General features: G+C 48.8%; 1 protein-coding gene across 4 annotated transcripts; it reads left to right on the forward strand.

Annotated features, from left to right (window-relative positions):
• Positions 1–3,312: 3,312 nt before the first annotated feature.
• On the forward strand, positions 3,313–15,937 carry Mpv17l (MPV17 mitochondrial inner membrane protein like). 4 transcript variants are annotated; one of them, XM_013118652.3, is made up of 4 exons: positions 3,313–3,603; positions 7,224–7,294; positions 13,067–13,096; positions 13,255–15,937. In XM_013118652.3, the coding sequence occupies exons 2-4, from the start codon at positions 7,226–7,228 to the stop codon at positions 13,426–13,428; spliced, it is 273 nt and encodes a 90-aa protein (XP_012974106.1). In that variant the 5' UTR covers positions 3,313–3,603; positions 7,224–7,225; the 3' UTR covers positions 13,429–15,937. The 4 variants fall into 4 exon arrangements, with proteins under 4 accessions (XP_012974106.1, XP_005077421.1, XP_040589399.1 ...); XM_005077364.4 differs by having other exon boundaries at positions 3,349–3,658; XM_040733464.1 differs by lacking the exon at positions 3,313–3,603 and adding an exon at positions 3,786–5,239.
• The last annotated feature ends 1,413 nt before the right edge of the window (positions 15,938–17,350 follow it).

The following is a 17,350-nucleotide window of genomic DNA, read 5'->3' on the forward strand; positions in this document are numbered from 1 at the left end:
CTAGGTTCAACAGAAACATATGTTTCCTACAGTTCAGGAAGCTAGAAGGCCAGGGTCATGCCTAGCTGTATTCTGACTTTTTTCTCTGGCTTGTAGATACAGACAACCAGTGTCTCCCTTTCCTTCCAGTATTGCTCTCCCTGTTTCCTCCTTCCTTTACTGGTTTTCCTCCCCAAGCTCTCTGTCTGTGCCTTTCTTTCTGTGTGTGTATGTGTGTATGTGTGTGTGTGTGAGTGTGCAAGGCATGGCGTGTGGGAAGGTCGTAGGACAGTTTGTAGAATCAGATTCCTCCTTCCACCATGTGTGTTCTGGAGATGGAAGTAAAGTTCCTCTACCTCTGAGCCCTCTTGCTACTAAAGTCGTAGTCTGTGTAGCACAGGCTAGCCTCTAACTCACTCACTGTGTAGTTGGTACTAATCTTGAACTCTTGACCCTTATGCCTCCCCCTCTCAAGTGCTAGGAATATAAGCAAGGACAGCACAACCAATCCAAATCTCTAGCCATCTTCTTTTTTTGTTTTTGTTTTTCAAGACAGGGTTCTCTATAGCTTTGCACTATCCTAGAACTCACTCAGTAAGCCGGGCGTTGGTGGCGCATGCCTTTAATCCCAGCACTCGGGAGGCAGAGGCAGGCGGATCTCTGTGAGTTTAAGGCCAGCCTGGTCTACAAGAGCGAGTTCCAGCACAGCCTCCAAAGCTACAGAGAAACCCTGCCTCGGAAAAAAAAAACCCGCTCAGTAGGCCAAACTGGCCTCAAACTCACCTGTCTCTGCCTCCTGAGTGCTGGGACTAAAGGCATGCACCACCACCTCCCATCAGTCAGCCTCCTTGTTATCAAGTCCTCGCCTATAGCTTTTCTTCTGTGAGAATCCACCATGGTGTCTCTCGCTGAGTCCATCCCTCTTTTGAAGACACAGTACAGATTTCATTGCCTGCCTCGTGGCCTCATTTTAACTGGGTGGCTTCTTGAAGGTCTTTGTCTCCAAATACAGTCACGTTCTGAAGTACCAAGAGTTAGGGCTTCAAAGCATAAACCAGGGTAGGAGACAACTCAGCTTATAAAAAGTGACTTACAGTTAGGGACAACCTTTGAGAGAACTGGTCTATGGTTCAGATTGGAGACCAAAGGGAAACAACAGTACAGCAGCTCGGGATTGGTTGATGGATGAGAAAGGGACTTTCTGGCAGCAGCTTAAGTAAGATTGGCATGTGACTGGGTAACTCTATTCCATCAGATCGTATTTCCTTGTTTTGATCATTGTACATGGTTATGCAAGATGTCAACACTTGGAGGATTGAGTAAAGAGTGTATAGTGACACAAGCCTGTAACCTTAGTTCTGAGGAGGCAGAAGCAGGAGGATTAGGAAGTTGAGGCTGGGCTGGGCTACGTGAGCTCTGGGCTCAAACAAAACAAAACAAATGAACCAGAGTACATGAGACGTCTTTGCATCTTTTGTGTGTTTTCTTGCTTTTGTTTCCAGACGGGGTCTTATTATACAGGCCAGGGTGGCCCTAAGCTCTGGGCAGTCTGCCTCAGCAGCTCTCTCTCCCGGTGCAGGGATGACGGGCCATCACATTCATTTTCCTTTTATAATTCTGCTACGTTTTTCCTAAGTCTGCAACTATTTCAAAACGAAAACCCTGAGTTGGCGGGAGGGCTTAGTAGATTAAGGCTCTCGTCTCCAAGCCTGACTGACTGACAACGCAATCCCTAGGACGTACGAAGTGGGAGAGGAGAACTGACCTCCACCCCTCCAGGACCCAGGTTTGATTCCCAGCACCGCATGGCAGCTAAGGATGGTGTGTAACTCTGTGGGCACCTGGCATGATAGAGATATGTAGACAAAACACACGTACACGTAGCATAAAAATAAATCATAAAACATAAATATAAGGAAATAAGGTACTAGTTTTTTATTTAAATTAGAAACAAGCTTACTTCACATGCCAATCCCAGCTCCCTCCCTCCTCCCCTCCTCCCCCGCACCCCCCAGCTCCCCCACCCCCCACCCAACCCCCACTCTGTTCCCCAGGGTGGGTGAGGCCCTCCATGGGGGATCTCCAGAGTCTGCCATTTCATCCAGGGCAGGGCCTAGGCCCTCCCCCAAGAGTCCAGGCTGAGAGAGCATCCCTCATTGTGGGGTGGGCACCCAAAGTTCAAAGATGTATTCATTTATTATGTGTACAGTGTCCCGCCTGCATGTATCACTGCAGGCCAGAAGAGGGCACCAGATCTCACTACAGATGGTTGTGAGCTACCATGTGGGTGCTGGGAATTGAACTCAGGACCTCTGGAAGACCAGCCAGTGCTCTCAAGCTCTGAGTCGCCTCATCAGCCCGATTTTTTTTTGAAGAGAGGGAAAATTGAATACGGTGAACAAACAGAAGACAGAGAGGAGAGATACTGGATGAGAGAGGTTGAAAACCGTGGAAGGGGGGAAAGGCAGGAAAAGGCGGGGGCGGGGAATGAGGTGCACAAAGCCAGACTTTCTATCTGTTGCCCAGACGCCCACCCAGCCTTGCTTTTGGAACGGGTACCACGGTTGTCCAAGCCTGTTTTGGGGTGACAGGGGTCACTGAGACACAGGCTGAAGTGGGGAGAGTAATCGTCACATCATCCAGTGCTATTTCATTCATGAAAGACCTCAGCCTGACCTCTGGCCCATAGTGACACAGAAAGCAACGGATTGTCTGGTAGAAAGATGGAGTCTCCGCTTGCAAGCATCTCGAGTACGTGCCGCTTTGGTAGCTGAGCTAGTGTCTTCCCTCATGTTTATTGCAGTAGTGGGGAATTAGAGATGGGACCTTCGGCATGCTAGGTAATCACTGCTACAGAGCTTCACGTCGCCTTCCAGAAATAGGATTCACGGATCACAGAATTTACCACTTTAAGTTGGACTCCCTGGCACAAAACCTGTAATCCCAGAATCTGGGAGGTGGAAGCCGCAGGAGTTCAAAGTCATCCTCAGCTACACATGGGGTTGGGGCCCAGCCTGAAACACAGGAGACAAACAAACAAACAAACAAACAAATCCTGCTCTTAAGTGTAGGGGCCACTGTTTTTTGGCATATTCACAAAGCCGTGAGGTTATCTTCACTGGCCCCGGTGACAGCCCGGCCTTTAGGAACGACAGATCTGCTATCTTTCCGAGGACCTCTCCTCCTCCTGCAGATTTCTTGAAAATGGTCCAAACCGGGTGGACTCCGCACATCCCAGAGGCTCCGCCCTCCCCGCCAGCCGTCACGGGATTGGGCGTGCGGGTTGGGTGTGCTCAGCGGTGTCCAATGGTTTGGGCGCCTGCGGCTCAGTCAGGTGTGCAGGCGCGGACGGCGACCCTCGCGGCGGGCATGGCGAGCTGGTGGCGCGCGCTCCCACGCGCGGCGCGGCGCTACCCGTGGCCCACCAACGTGCTGCTCTACGCCGGGCTCTTCTCGGCGGGCGACGCGCTGCAGCAGCGGCTGCGGGGAGGCCCGGCCGACTGGCGCCAGACGCGGCGCGTGGCCACGCTCGCCGTGACCTTCCACGGCAACTTCAACTACGCGTGGCTGCGCCTGCTGGAGCGCGCGCTGCCCGGCCGCGCGCCGCGCACGGTCCTGGCCAAGGTGCTGTGCGATCAGACGGTCGGTGGGCCGATTGCCCTCTCCGCCTTCTACGTCGGTGAGGGGCCGGGCCGGGGCGCAGAGGCTGGGAGTGGAGCCCCGGAGGCCCGGGCAAGGAGCCTTGGGGGCTGGGCAAGGGGGTGGCCCGGGAGAACTGGGGGGAGGGCGCAGAGACCGGAGATCTGAAGCTACTGGGGTTGAGGCTGGGAGGTGACAGCTCTGCGGCCAGAGAGCCAGGGCTGGAAGGAAGCCTTGAAGCCTTGACAGGAGGTCTGGACGCTGGGGGACTTTAGGTTTCCGAGAGGAAGAGTTTGGGGGGGCTGCTGGCCGGGGAACTGGAGATTCAGCGTGCCAGGGATTTAAGGGGTTGGTGTCAGAGCTGAGAGGTTAAAGTTGGCGGTGTTCAGGGTAGAGGGTTGGCCTCTCCTTTCCTTCAGAAAAGGGCGCATGCAAGAGACCCTGGCTGAGGCGCCTAGAAGCTGCATCCCTGAGCTCCACCTATTCTGCAAACAGCCACACCTGAGGCTCTGCAGCCAACTTCCTCAACCAAAAATGAGGGCACTCTGGGGACAGAATGAGTGGAGCCTGCGATTATAGAAAGTCTCCTCCAGGGCCTTAGTCTTGCTTGGGGTGGGGCTGGGGGTCACGCAGAGAGCGGAAGGGGCTTGCGTACCTGCGAAGGAGCTCTCTTCACGCTGGGCTGGATGGCCTGGCCTTGGAAAGCCTTTCTGCCTGGTCTTCTGAAAAAACAACAAAAGATCTCACGGTTTCTCTCCTTACCGATTCCGCTACCCTCGAAGGCAGTGGCATCTGGGGAATGCCACTCCGTATCTGGAGAGTTTTCTCCAGGGACTGGACCTGCCCTTGGCTCTGGGAGGTGGGAGATCACTGACAACTGAGTCTAAAGCTCTGTCAACTGTCAACTGAATCCCCGGTGTTCAGCTCGGTTTTACTTCTGAGACAGGAACTCACTAAGTGTCTCAGGCTGGCCTTGAACTTGTGATTCTCCCACGTCCGTCCCCCAAACTGTTGGGATGACAAGTCTGACCCACCCGGCCTATTAATGTCTCTCGAAACTGGCTGAGAGTAAGCGAGCCCGGCTAAGAGAAACGCCCCCTCCTGTGGGAAGTACTTTAGAGGGAATGTATTCGCTTCCTTTTCTTCTGTAGCCCACGGGAAACAATCAAAGACCTGGTGACCTCTTACAGTCTCAGTCAGCTAACGCCACGCTAAGATGACGCTCAGTGAGGTCGGGACAGATGAGCGGAGAGCTAGAGCCTTCTGATTTGCCCAAGCGCAGTGTTTTGTCCTCTGGGGTGGTCTCCCAGCCAGCTTTGCAAATGGATTCCTGTACTTAAATTAACTACGGCTTGGTGCAGCGGGGAAGGGGTCAGGGCCTGCGACCTGACAGACTAGATTCCTGTTTAATCCTTGAGCTACCACAAATCTAAGGTACTGCTAGTACCGCAATAGTAAGGCGGATACTCTCAAAATTCCCATGGTATAGAACGAGGAAACGAAGTTCACTGGAAGACAGCATAACCCGGGCTGCCCCTCATCTTGATGCTGGGAGTTATGGTGTGTGTGACCACTCTGAGACTAGGGAATGATGCCTAGGATGAAGACCCGAGGCCTTTTGGTAGGTGATCACCAGTCTGGATTTTTGCCCCGTCTTCTTTTCAGGCTTTTGGCTCAGCCTCCCCTGCTTCATGTTACAGTGACGGGGAGCTCGGGTGTGGGAGTTGGCGCTACTTGAAAACCGATACTCCGGTGGCGCACCTGCTCCCTGAGCACTTTAGTTTTAGACAGAACCGTGCTGTGTATTGTAATCTCGCCCTGAACTCGTGGCAGTCCTCCTGCCTCAGCCTCTTGGTTGTTAGTTCCACAGGGCCACCATGGCTAGTTGTCTCGTCCCCCTTTTAACTCTCCTCATCTCGGTTAATTATCAGGAGGGTGAAATGATACCGCGATGTGAGCTCTTAGCGTTGACTGGGCGGGCCGATCCCAGCACCACAGTACTTGCTGGGTTTTGTTTGGAGAATCTCCCTGCAATTGGCTGATAACACTCTTACCTCCTCCCCCCCCCCCTGCACAATCAGGGCTGTCACAAAATTTCAAAGTGCTGCTGTTTCTACACTCTCCTTTAAAAGTAAGGTCTTGGCTCTATGTCTTGAACGTTAAGCTCTGGTTAGAACACAATGATGGGAAATTTGTAGTTGCTAGAATGTCCAGGGCCCAGGAGTTTTTGTTTTTAGTTTTTAAAGGAACGGAGTTAGGGTGAGGATGTGGCAGTGTAGCTCAGTGGTGGAGGGTAGGTTTGCCATGCTTGAGGCTCTGGGTTTAATCCCAGCACAAATAAAGAAAGAACAAAAGAAAGGAAGGACAAGAAAAGGGAAAAGGATTAATTTCTTGTTTTTGTTTTTTTCAAAGTTGGGGCTTGGGGTGCAACTCACTTTGCTTGTTCAGCACCTGGCTCCACCCCCAGCAACACGTTTCTGGGCACGGTCGCCCCCATCTGTAGTTCCAGCACTTGAGGAGCAGAGGCAGGGGGACCAAGCCATCTCTGCCTACCTCCTAGGGAGTTTGAGACCAATCTGTGGCACTTGAAGTCCTGTCTCACAAAAGAACAAATAAACTGGGCATAGTGGCGCACACCTTTAATCCCAGCACTCGGGAGGCAGAGGCAGGGGGATCTCTGTGAGTCTGAGGCCAGCCTGGTCTACAGAGGGAGCTCCAGGACAGCCAGGGCTGTATAGAGAGGGAAAGAAAGAGCTGGAGAGGCTGCTCAGCAGTTAAGGACACTCGCAAAAGACCAGGCCTCCATTTCCAGCTCCCACATTGCATCTTACAGCCGCCCACTGCACTGTGGTGTTCAAACTTACGGGCAAAGCATCCGAATGCACAAAACAACTCCAAAACATTTTAAAAATACTTAAAGAAAAGCAAAAATGAATGAGGGGATGGGAAGATGGCTGGGCTGGTACAAGCGCTTGCTGCTAAGCCTGGCAGTGTTGGAACCCACGCTGTGGAGAGAGAACTGACCCCAGCTCGGTGTTCCCTTCCTCCACATTTGGCCAGTGCAAGTGCAAACACACACATGGTAAATAAATAAATGTAAGATAAACGTAAAATCAGGAAGTCACCAGCAAGCTCATTATCCCATGCTTGCATTTTGTGGGTTCTTCATTCAGATAAAGAATCATTCTGCTGTAACTTCTTTTTAAAGATTTATTTATTATGAATACAACATCCTGCCTCCATATATGTCTGCCTGCCAGAAGAGGGCGCCAGATCTCATTACAGATGGTTGTGAGCCACCATGTGGTTCGCTGGGAATTGAACTCAGGTCCTCTGAAAGATCAGTCAGTGTTCTTAACCTCTGAGCCATCTCTCCAGCCCCTGCTGTAACTTTTATACATGGCTTTTCTCGTTTCCTACCTGGTGTTCCTTTAGCATTCAGTTTTAAAGCAGAGATACTCTTGTTTTCCTGTTGGATCAACAGCAGCATCGTGAACTATTGGAACTGGATGTGCCTGGATGCTGTTGGGATGAGAAACTTGAACACACTGTTATACAGTAACCATTCTGCTTCTAAAATCCTTCTGTTGGGTTTCGGTAAATAGGTATGAGCATTCTCCATGGAAAGGATGACATATTTTTGGATCTGAAGCAGAAATTCTGGAACACATACAAGGTAAGACTTACTTTTGAAAAATGTAATGATATCTTTTTAAAATATTTTAAACATTAAAGAGCACTTACTTTCAGGGCTGTTGAGAAGGCTCAGTGGGTAAGGAGTTTGCTTCCCAGCCGAAGGGACCTGAGTTTGATCCCTGAGATTTCCACGGTGGTAGGAGAGAGAGAGCTGACTCTCACAGTTGTCCCTGAACTCCACACACTTTCCATGGCCTGCCTGCACATGTGCATGAGTGCTCTCATGTGGGAGCACACAGACAGACAAACACACACACACACACTGAATGTGATTTTTAAAAAGGAACATTTTAATACAACTCTTCCCCCCCCCACACACACACTGAAGATTGAACCTACGCTAAAGATGATGGTCAATGCAATAGGGAATATAATAAATTTATTTTACCAGAATAAGAACTTGCACTCAAAAGGCTGGAGGGTCAGAAGTGAGTCTGGCCTCCAGAGGAAGAAGGAGAGGCAGATAGAGTTGTTTCTCTTTCACTTCCTTTTATCTTCACCTGTGCTATTTCCTTATCTCTGCCCTTATGGGGCTCACCCCTACACTACGCCTAATGCCAGGCACCGAGTCCCAAGCCTGCCCCCTCGTCTGGTTGCTTTGAGATGGGCTTGTGTGAAACCCTAATTGCCCTTGAATTCCTGATCACCCTGCCTCCACCTTCCAAGGGCTGAGATTATAGACATGTGCCATCATGCTGAGCTCCCTAGTTTTTTTAAAGAATTGATGGCATGATTTAGTGGACCGATGGAGTTTGGGAGTGTGGGTGTCAGAGGACAAATTGTGGGAGAGATCTCCTTCCACTGTGTGGATTCCAAAGGTTGAACCCATGTCGTCAGACTTAGCAACAGCTCCTCCCCCACTGAGCCCTCCTGCCAGTCCTCCTGGCTTCTCTTTTAGTCTCTCCTTCCCCTCTTCCCCTTTCCCTCCCTTCCTCCTTTTCTTCCTGTTTTATCTTTCCTCCCTCCCTCTTTTTCTTGCCTTGTCTCCTTCCCTCCCTCCCTCCCTCCCACCCTCCCTCCCTCCCTCCCTCCCTCCCTCATTTCTTCCTTTCTTGGCTCATGGTCTCTTTAAGTTGACCAGAGTGCTGTCCAGTTCACTGTCGTTCAGACAGGCCTTGAACGTTTGTTCCTCGTGGGACCCTCAGCCTCTGGTGGAGCTGGGGTTACAGGTTTATGCCACTAGGATGGGCTTAAAACAGCTACGATTAAATCAGACTTGTGATGTTGCCCGAACTGGCATACAATTTCTGGGTTCAAGCAGCCCAAATAGCTGAGACTGTAGGTCAGTGCACCAGATGTTTCTAGCTCGAATATGTTGGGGCAGATAAATTCAAGGAGGCCCCAGGGGTGCGGAAAAAACACTATCACTGTATTCAGGCTGGTGTTCACGATGATTTCTGACTTCATTAGATTTATTCTTATTAGCAATCAGGATTTATTTTTTAGGTTTCCAAACCTTTTTGCAGAGCAGGGATTGCAGGCTGTAGGTCAGCAAGGAACCCTCCCCCACTGCCAGCACATCCTGGCGTGGGTTTTGTTGAGTCTTTGTGACCTTCTCAGTGTCACAAAGGTGTTTCTAGAAAAGGATACTGTTTCCCAAGAAGATTCCCAGTGAAGCAAACCTCCTGCTGTGTTCTCTCTCTATTCAGTACAAGGCGTGCACATTGCTGTTGAACAAACAGTACTCATGCATTCAGTGAGAACTTACTGTCTTCAGGCCTGCCAAAGTCAGTGACATTTCTAGGCTCTCATCCAGCACTAGTTTAATTCAATTAATAGTAACAATCAGATAGATAAACTTTCAGGACTCCAGAATATATCCCTAGTATCTTCCATGTACTTAGTTCCCTGTCTGCTGAGGGTAGAGTAGAAGTTTAGTGGGAGAGGGTAAGGGAACTCTCAGTTTAAAACACACAAAAGTCATGTTGAGCTATCACCTGCACTGTTTCTAGAATTTTCTGCTGGATGGTTCTGAGTCATTTGGTGACTGAAGGCTTAGGGGGCATTTGAAGCCACAGAACCCCCTGAATCCCTATGGCTAGAGACATTTCCTGCAAGGATGGGGTTCAGAATTCTTGTTACTTCTTTTGGGGTAGAAAGTGTGTCCCCACAGAGACTTTGGAAAGTGACTTCCTGGTCCTATATTTTACAATTGTGAGTGACATTTCCCGTTATATCAGATTCAAGAGAGATATACACTTATGGCATTTTTTATTAATTTATGTATTTGCTGTCTTTTCATTTTGAAACATGGTCTCACTGTGTAGCCCAAGCTGGCCCAAACCTACCCTGTCCTCAAGGCTGGTCCCCAAATGTACAGTAATCCTCCTGCCTCAGCCTCCTGAGTGCTGCGATTATAAGGGTTCTAGGCCACCACACTGTTGTCCATCTAATGTTAGAAGGAGCAGGAAGCAGGGTTGGAAGGTCAGGTCATAGGTCATCTCCCTTAGCACTGCCTTGGGTGCAGAGTCCTGGGGATCTTGGCACATCTTATATTTTCATCCCTTTTCAGGGCTGGGATCAGGTCCAGGTCCTCACACATGTTAACCTAGTAACCTATCACGCCCTACCTACCCAGGTGATACCTCTGTTGTTGTTGTCGTTGAAACAAGGACTTATGTAATTAAGGCTGTCCTTGAGCTCTTTATGTGGCTGAGGATGACCTTCTATGCTGGAATTTGAACCCAGAGATTTGTGAATGCTGGGCAAACACTCTACCAACCCAGCCATACTCTGTGTCCTATTTTTGGCAGTGCTAGAGAATGACCTCGGGCCTCAAGCATGCTAGACACACGTAGTACGCCCAGCTCTTTTCACCATTCAGTTGTTGAAAACAGAGGCTCACTAAGTAGCCTAGGCAGACTTGGAACTGGCAGTCCTCCTGCTTAAGTCTCCCAAGTAGCTGGGATCACACAACCTCGGGAGCAGCCTGTGCCTCTTTCCCCACATGCTCTCTCCCTCCTCCCCTCCCTCCCCTTCCCCTCCCTCCCCTTCCCTTTTCTTCCCTTCCCCTCCCTCCCCTCCCCTTTCCTTCCCTCCCCTTCCCTTCTCTTCCCTCCCCTTCCCTTCTCTTCCCTCCCCTTCCCTTCTCTTCCCTCCCCTTCCCTTCTCTTCCCTCCCTCCCCTCCCTCCCTCCCCTCCCTCCCCTTCCCTTCTCTTCCCTCCCCTCTCCTTTCCTTCCCTCCCCTTCCTCCTCCTTCTCTTTTTTCCTACAGTGCTGGGCTAGAACTCAGGGCCTTGTGCTTGCTAGACACCCACGCCACTCCTTAGCCATTTCTTTCTCTTTCTCTCTCTCTTTTTTTTTTTTTTTTTTTTTGGTTTTACGAGACAGGGTTTCTCTGTATTGTTTTGGAGGCTATCGGTCCAGCCCCGCCTCGAACTCACAGAGATCCACCTGCCTCTGCCTCCCTAGTGCTGGGATTAAAGGCGTGCGCCACCAACGCCCCCGCCTCCTTAGCCATTTCTAACCCTGCCCCCGGGCTGCCCTGCTGTGCTGGGTGTTGGCACTGGCGTTTACCAGTGTCACTTAGCACTGTCCGGTGAGCAAGGGCCTGCTCTTCTGTCCCCGCCAATTCTTTACTGGGGGCATGTACTCTGGGGGTCTTTTTTTTTCTTCCAGTGGTTTAGAATTCGTTACTGTGTTTCATTAACTTTGGTGCTTTCAAACATTCCAGACTTGGTCAGTGGGAGTGGGAGGTCCTTCAAGCTGATTTCTATGTCTCTGTAGCTTCCCCTGTCTTAGACCACACACACACACACACACACACACACACACACACTACCTCCCAAGTGCTAGGATTAAAGATTTACCATCACTCCTGGCTCATGTATACAGTTTTAAAAATTAATCATTGAAGTGTGGTGGCTTGTACTTATAACCCAGTACTCAGGAGGCAGGAGGACAGCCATGAGTTTGAGGCCAAAGTGAGCTACAGAGCAAAACCCAGTTACAAAAGCAAATACATTTTTTTTAAAATGATTTTAAAAATTAAGAGGTTGGCAAGATAGCTCAGTGCATAAAGGGGCTTGAGTTCAGTCTCCAAGATTCCTGCAAGTATCTTCTGACCCACACACACTCACACACACACACACATACATGCACATACACACACATACACTCACACACACATACACACACGCTCACACAGACATACACACACATAGATGCACATGCACACACGTGCATACACACACATACACACCACACATACACGCATACATACACACATACAAATTACACACATGCATACATACATACATGCATATATATACACACATGCATACACACGCACATACATTCACACACACGTGCATGCACACATACACCACACACACATACACACACTCACACACATACACACACCACACACACTCACACATATAAACACATACACACACGCTCACACACTCACACATACAGACACACATACACACACGCCCACACACACCACACACTCACACACACATACACACACAGTCACACATACTCACACAGACACACACTCACACACTCTCACACACGCATACACACAGACACACACATTCACACAGAACACTCTCTCACACACACACATACACACATGCACACTCACACATAATAAATGTAGGAAGAAATTTGTAACATCAGCTAATCTTGTCTGTACCAAGAGATAGTATGGATATATAATTTTCATGTTGTTCCATAAAGAGATGTTTGGATTAGTTGGGTGTGGTGGTGGCCTTTAGTGCCAGCAGTGGGAAGGCAGAGACAGGTGGATCTCTGAATTCTAAGCCAGCTTGGTGGGCAAAACTCCAGGCCAACCAATGACACATAGTGAGACCCTATTTCAAAAAAAGATGGTTTTTTTGTTTTGTTTTGATTTAGTTTTTTTGGGGGGGGTTTGGAATATACTTTGAAGAATTCACTGGTTAAAAAATTATATCATACTTATTATATGCTGATACTCGGAAATTATAATATATAAACGTGATTATTTTTACAGTACCCATTTCTTCCAGAATCTCTGCCTGACTGTTCATTTTGCACTTATGACTGTAACTAACAAAAGGTGTACTGATGTACAAGCTGTACCCACAGGTCTCTACCTGCTCTACTCTCAGGACGTCAAGTCTTCATTTAATCAGCTCAGAATACAACCAGTCCTGGCGGGGCACCCCATGCTCCTGGAGGGGCACCCCATGCTCCTGGCGGGGCACCCCATGCTCCTGGCGGGGCACCCCATGCTCCTGGAGGGGCACCCCATGCTCCTGGCGGGGCACCCCATGCGCCTGGCGGGGCACCCCATGCTCCTGGCGGGGCACCCCATGCTCCTGGAGGGGCACCCCATGCTCCTGGCGGGGCACCCCATGCTCCTGGAGGGGCACCCCATGCTCCTGGAGGGGCACCCCATGCTCCTGGCGGGGCACCCCATGCTCCTGGAGGGGCACCCCATGCTCCTGGCGGGGCACCCCATGCGCCTGGCGGGGCACCCCATGCTCCTGGAGGGGCACCCCATGCTCCTGGCGGGGCACCCCATGCTCCTGGCGGGGCACCCCATGCGCCTGGCGGGGCACCCCATGCTCCTGGCGGGGCACCCCATGCTCCTGGCGGGGCACCCCATGCGCCTGGCGGGGCACCCCATGCTCCTGGCGGGGCACCCCATGCTCCTGGAGGGGCACCCCATGCGCCTGGCACTTCTTAGTCTCTTATAGAATGAACCATGTCTCTGCTTTGTAACTATCAGCATTCTAATGAGGGTTTTCTTTATTCCAGAGTGGACTGATGTACTGGCCTTTTGTGCAGGTGAGTGCCAAGCGACAGAGGATCTGAGACTGGGCCTGGGCTCCGTGGTAGAGCATTTGCCTAGCATGTCCCGGGCCTCGAGTTGTGTCCCCACCGTGGAATAAAAACAAAAAACCCTGTGACCTGTCCGTTCTTAGCAGACTCTCTCTGCATTGCAGCTGACCAACTTCAGCCTTGTCCCTGTGCACTGGAGAACAGCTTACACGGGACTGTGTGGTTTCCTCTGGGCCACCTTCCTGTGCTTTTCACAGCAGAGCGGCGACGGCACCGTGGAGTCCATGTTCATCTTCTTCCGCAGGAAGGAGGCGGGTGACAGGCCCCCGGAGGAGTAAGGAGTCCGGGGCTCCCTTCAAGACTCAGTATGTCCCTCCATTCCTCTCAGTCACTGCGGCAGGCCTGCCTCACTGACCAGTTCTGGGTTCCGTCACGAAGAATTGCTTACTCCATGGAGCCACTGGTTTGAAATTATTGATGATTTTTTTTCTTAACCATTATCCAAACCTTTCCCATTCATTCCAGTCTGAAAGTCTTAATTCCCTGATGTTTTCACATCTCAAATGCTTTGGTTAAAATGACAACAGTGACAGGTGACATTTTGAAGTTATTAATATTTCTATTCTAATATTATCAGGCCAGTAGAATTAGCACAAACAAACAAAAAAACCCTCCAGTTTTGATTGTTGATATTTCTAGCCTAAACTCTCAGGCTATTTTCCTATGTACTTTGGGATCAACTTGCCAAATAGCCTTTTGTCCTTATAGTAAGTTTCTATCTGTATAGAATTCAGTCAAGAACACTGAATAATCAGTCTCCCAAATACTCTACTCTAGTTTATTATTACACCAACACTAAAATTCTGTAAGCAGATGTTTTTATCTTCAAAAGGGAATAGTGTTGGATAGCTTCTGCATAGGATATTTTGTTACTACTTATTTTTTTTTAAGATAGGGTCTTTCTTTGTGTAGCTCAGGCTGCCCTGGAACTCACTATGTACCCCAGTCCGGGCTTCAGCCTTCCAAGTGCTGAGATTACAGGCATGAGCCATCATGTCTTACTCTTCTGCTTTTATACGATACCATCCAAGTACAGTGCTCTTTAATTGATGCCTTCTAGCTTCGAGAAGATACAGTCGACCAAAGCACTCTTGTTCCTACATTATGAAATCAATAAAATATTTGGTTTCTTAAAGAATTAGATTAAGTGAAAATTCTAGAAAACTAATCATTTCCTTCCTCTCTAAGGAAGAGCTCTAGTCCATATTGCACCAGTGTACACAGTTTGCAGTAATCCTCCTGCCTCTGCCTTCCAAATGCTGGGAATACAGACGTGAGCCACCCTGCCTGGCTCTGTGTGTGTGTGTGTGTGTGTGTGTGTGTGTGTGTGTGTGTGTGTGTTACTAAGGATAGAACCCATTGCACATGTCAGGCAAGTACTCTGCCACCAGTGGCGCCCCAGGATGATAACAATATTCTCTTACAATTCAGTGTCTTTATACTTTGAAGTGGACACAAGAAACATTAGTCGGTCTTTCACGTTTACTCAGTTTGTCTAATCTCAGCCAGTCACCGTCAGGTTTCAAAGTTATCTAAATCACCAGGTGTGCAGGCTGTGCTATCTACTTGGGAGACTAATGAGGGAGGATCACTTCAGCCCAGAAGTTCAAGACAGCACTGAACAAAACAGCAAGCACCTTTCTGAAAACCACACACAAAAAAATATAAACCGTGATTGTCTCAAGAAATTTCAGCAATCTCAACTAAGAATTGCCCCCATGGTTCTGTTCCTCCTTCAAGAATACTTGGCAAATTTCAAGATGCGAAACCCTGAATTCGGAGTTTATCTTGAGAATGTATATTTAAGGTCATTTTTAGAATTTATACTTGACTTTCTAAGCATGTAATTTATATGGTTTGTAATGTGTTTGTATAAATTATGAGCATGTACCTTCTAAGTTTTGGAATGTAATAGATACTAATGTGCTTTACACGAGGGCAGCCGTAAGAACATTTCTTGAGTGTATGCTTCCGAAAGTTGGGGGACTGTGGTGGCCTGCCTGTGATCTTAGTGCTCAGGGGGTGGGAATGGGATCCCTGGGGCCAGACAGCTTTAGCTCCACCAGGAGTGGAATCAATGAGCTCAGCGTTCTTCAGATGTTGCACCAGCACAGCGGTTTTGATGAGAGTGGCCCCATAGGCTCACAGATTTGAGTACTTAAACTTCAGGGAGAGTCACTGTTTGAAGGGAGTAGGGGGTGTGGCCTTGTTGCAGTAGGTGTGGCCTTGTGGGAGAGGTGTCACTGCGGGTGGGATTTGGGGTTTCTGAAGCCCCAGCCAGGCCTCTCTCTCTCTCTCTCTCTCTCTCTCTCTCTTCCTGTTGCCTGTGGATCCTGATGTACAACTCTGAGCTGCTTCTCCAGCTCCATGTCTGCCTGCGCGCCAAGCCCTAGGGGAGCTGAGAATTCCAATGGCTGACCTGACCAATCTCCTCCGAAAACCATAGAAACGGTCTTACTCGTCTTTAGAACCCTGGAAACATTGTGGCTGTTCCTAACACCAGAAGGAACAAACGAATCTGATCGGTTGGGCTAAACGGCTCCCATTCTATACTGATTGGCAACGATGGAACGTTCAAGGAAGCCCCTAATCTCTAAGTCCTGATGGGTGAAAATTATAACTGTAACTTGGAGGCAAATGTTTGAGATTTTTGTGCTTATAAACCCCACCCAGATCTGCCCCTACTTGGGGCGGTCAGGAGAAACAAGGCTCCCGAGTCCTTGTCCTGCAGCCCCCATCAATTGCTGACCTGCTTATGTGGTAATTTAATAAAATCTTTGGAACCCATAAGTGTCTCTCGCCTTCCTCTTGGTGCCTAATGGGCTGGATGTTACACTTTATAATGGACTAAACCTCTGAAACTGCAAGCCAGCCCCAATTAAATACTTTCCTTTCTAAGAGTTGCAGTGTTCACAGTGTCTCTCCAGAGCAGTAGGACACTGACTGAGATACTCAGTAATGTGGAAAGAGATCAAAAAAGATACCTTGTGCCAACTTCTGACCTCCATGCACATATATATACCTGTGAACATCCATACACATACATGCATACTATCTTCATACACAAAGATGATGACCTCTGGCTTTGACACAACACAATGCACACAAATGTTAAGTATTTATAATATCTGTAATATGTCTCAGTATACAGATAACAGAATGTGCTTAGGGGTTTAGGATGCAGCTCAGAGGCACAGTTCTTGCCCAGGGATTATTCAAAGGAGAAAGAAGAAAGGGTGAAGGGAGGAAGGACTAACATAATATTCCTGGCCATTCCTCAGCATTGCAAAAGTATAATTCTTCTGTACAGCATCTTGGTAATTAGAAACCATGTATAATTAGTACCTTATTGGGCATTTTTATTTGAGGGAAAACTAACAAGTTACTTACTGTCTTACCTATATCATAGTGCGGTGGCCATCTGAGAGCTGCTGAAAATCTTTGTAAGAACTGAGTTTGAGAGCTTGTTTTAGTATTTCCATGTTTTCCCTCAATATGTGTTTAGTGGGTGGTTTAGCAAGTAGTGTCTGCCTACAGCAGAGTCAGTAAAATTTGTCAGTCAGGGATTTGTATGTTCTTTAGGAAAATTTAATCACTACCTGATCTGTAGCCAAAGAAATCATTTAATGACTAAAATAAATTAGAGATACTTGGCTGGTATGGCGGCTCATCTCTGTCATAAGAGCAGGGAGGCACAGGCAGGATGACCAGGAGTTCAAGGTCCAGCTTGGGCTACCTGGGCCCCTGTCTGAAAGACAAGGCAAAACTAAAAGAAAAGCCAAGGGGAAAAAAGGGAAAGGAGAGGAAAGGAAAGGAGAGGAAATGGAAGGGAAGGGGAGGGAAGGGAAGGAAAGGAAAGGCTGAAGAAATGGTTCCTTGGTTAAGAGCACTGGCTGCTCTTGCAGAGGATAGCAGTGGGGTTGGTTCTCAGGTCCCAACACCCTCGGCTCCTCAGGCACCAAACATGCACTCAACACATCCATACAGCTAAAATAAAAGTAAAATTTTAAAGAAGTCTCTGAGAAAGGGGTCAGGTGTGCAGGCCAGATCTCTGAGTTCAAGGCCAGCCTGGAACCTCTCACCACACTTAACTTTTGGTTTTAATGATCTGAGGAGGGAATTTTCCTTTTCCATTTCCTTTACAGTAAAGCCTAGAGTTAAAGAAAACCAATTTCTGCCTTTGGAGTGTATCTAAATAGG

Source organism: Mesocricetus auratus, unplaced genomic scaffold (assembly GCF_017639785.1).
Source record: "Mesocricetus auratus isolate SY011 unplaced genomic scaffold, BCM_Maur_2.0 Super-Scaffold_100031, whole genome shotgun sequence".
NCBI classification, from domain to species: domain Eukaryota; kingdom Metazoa; phylum Chordata; class Mammalia; order Rodentia; family Cricetidae; genus Mesocricetus; species Mesocricetus auratus.

Bases quoted from the DNA above. Each gene is read 5' to 3' on its own strand.
- Mpv17l (XM_005077364.4), top strand. From the start codon at position 3,349: ATGGCGAGCTGGTGGCGCGCGCTCCCACGCGCGGCGCGGCGCTACCCG. The intron at 7,295-13,066 runs GTAAGACTTACT...TCTTTATTCCAG, and splicing joins AATTCTGGAACACATACAAG to AGTGGACTGATGTACTGGCC. The intron at 13,097-13,254 runs GTGAGTGCCAAG...TCTGCATTGCAG, and splicing joins TGTACTGGCCTTTTGTGCAG to CTGACCAACTTCAGCCTTGT.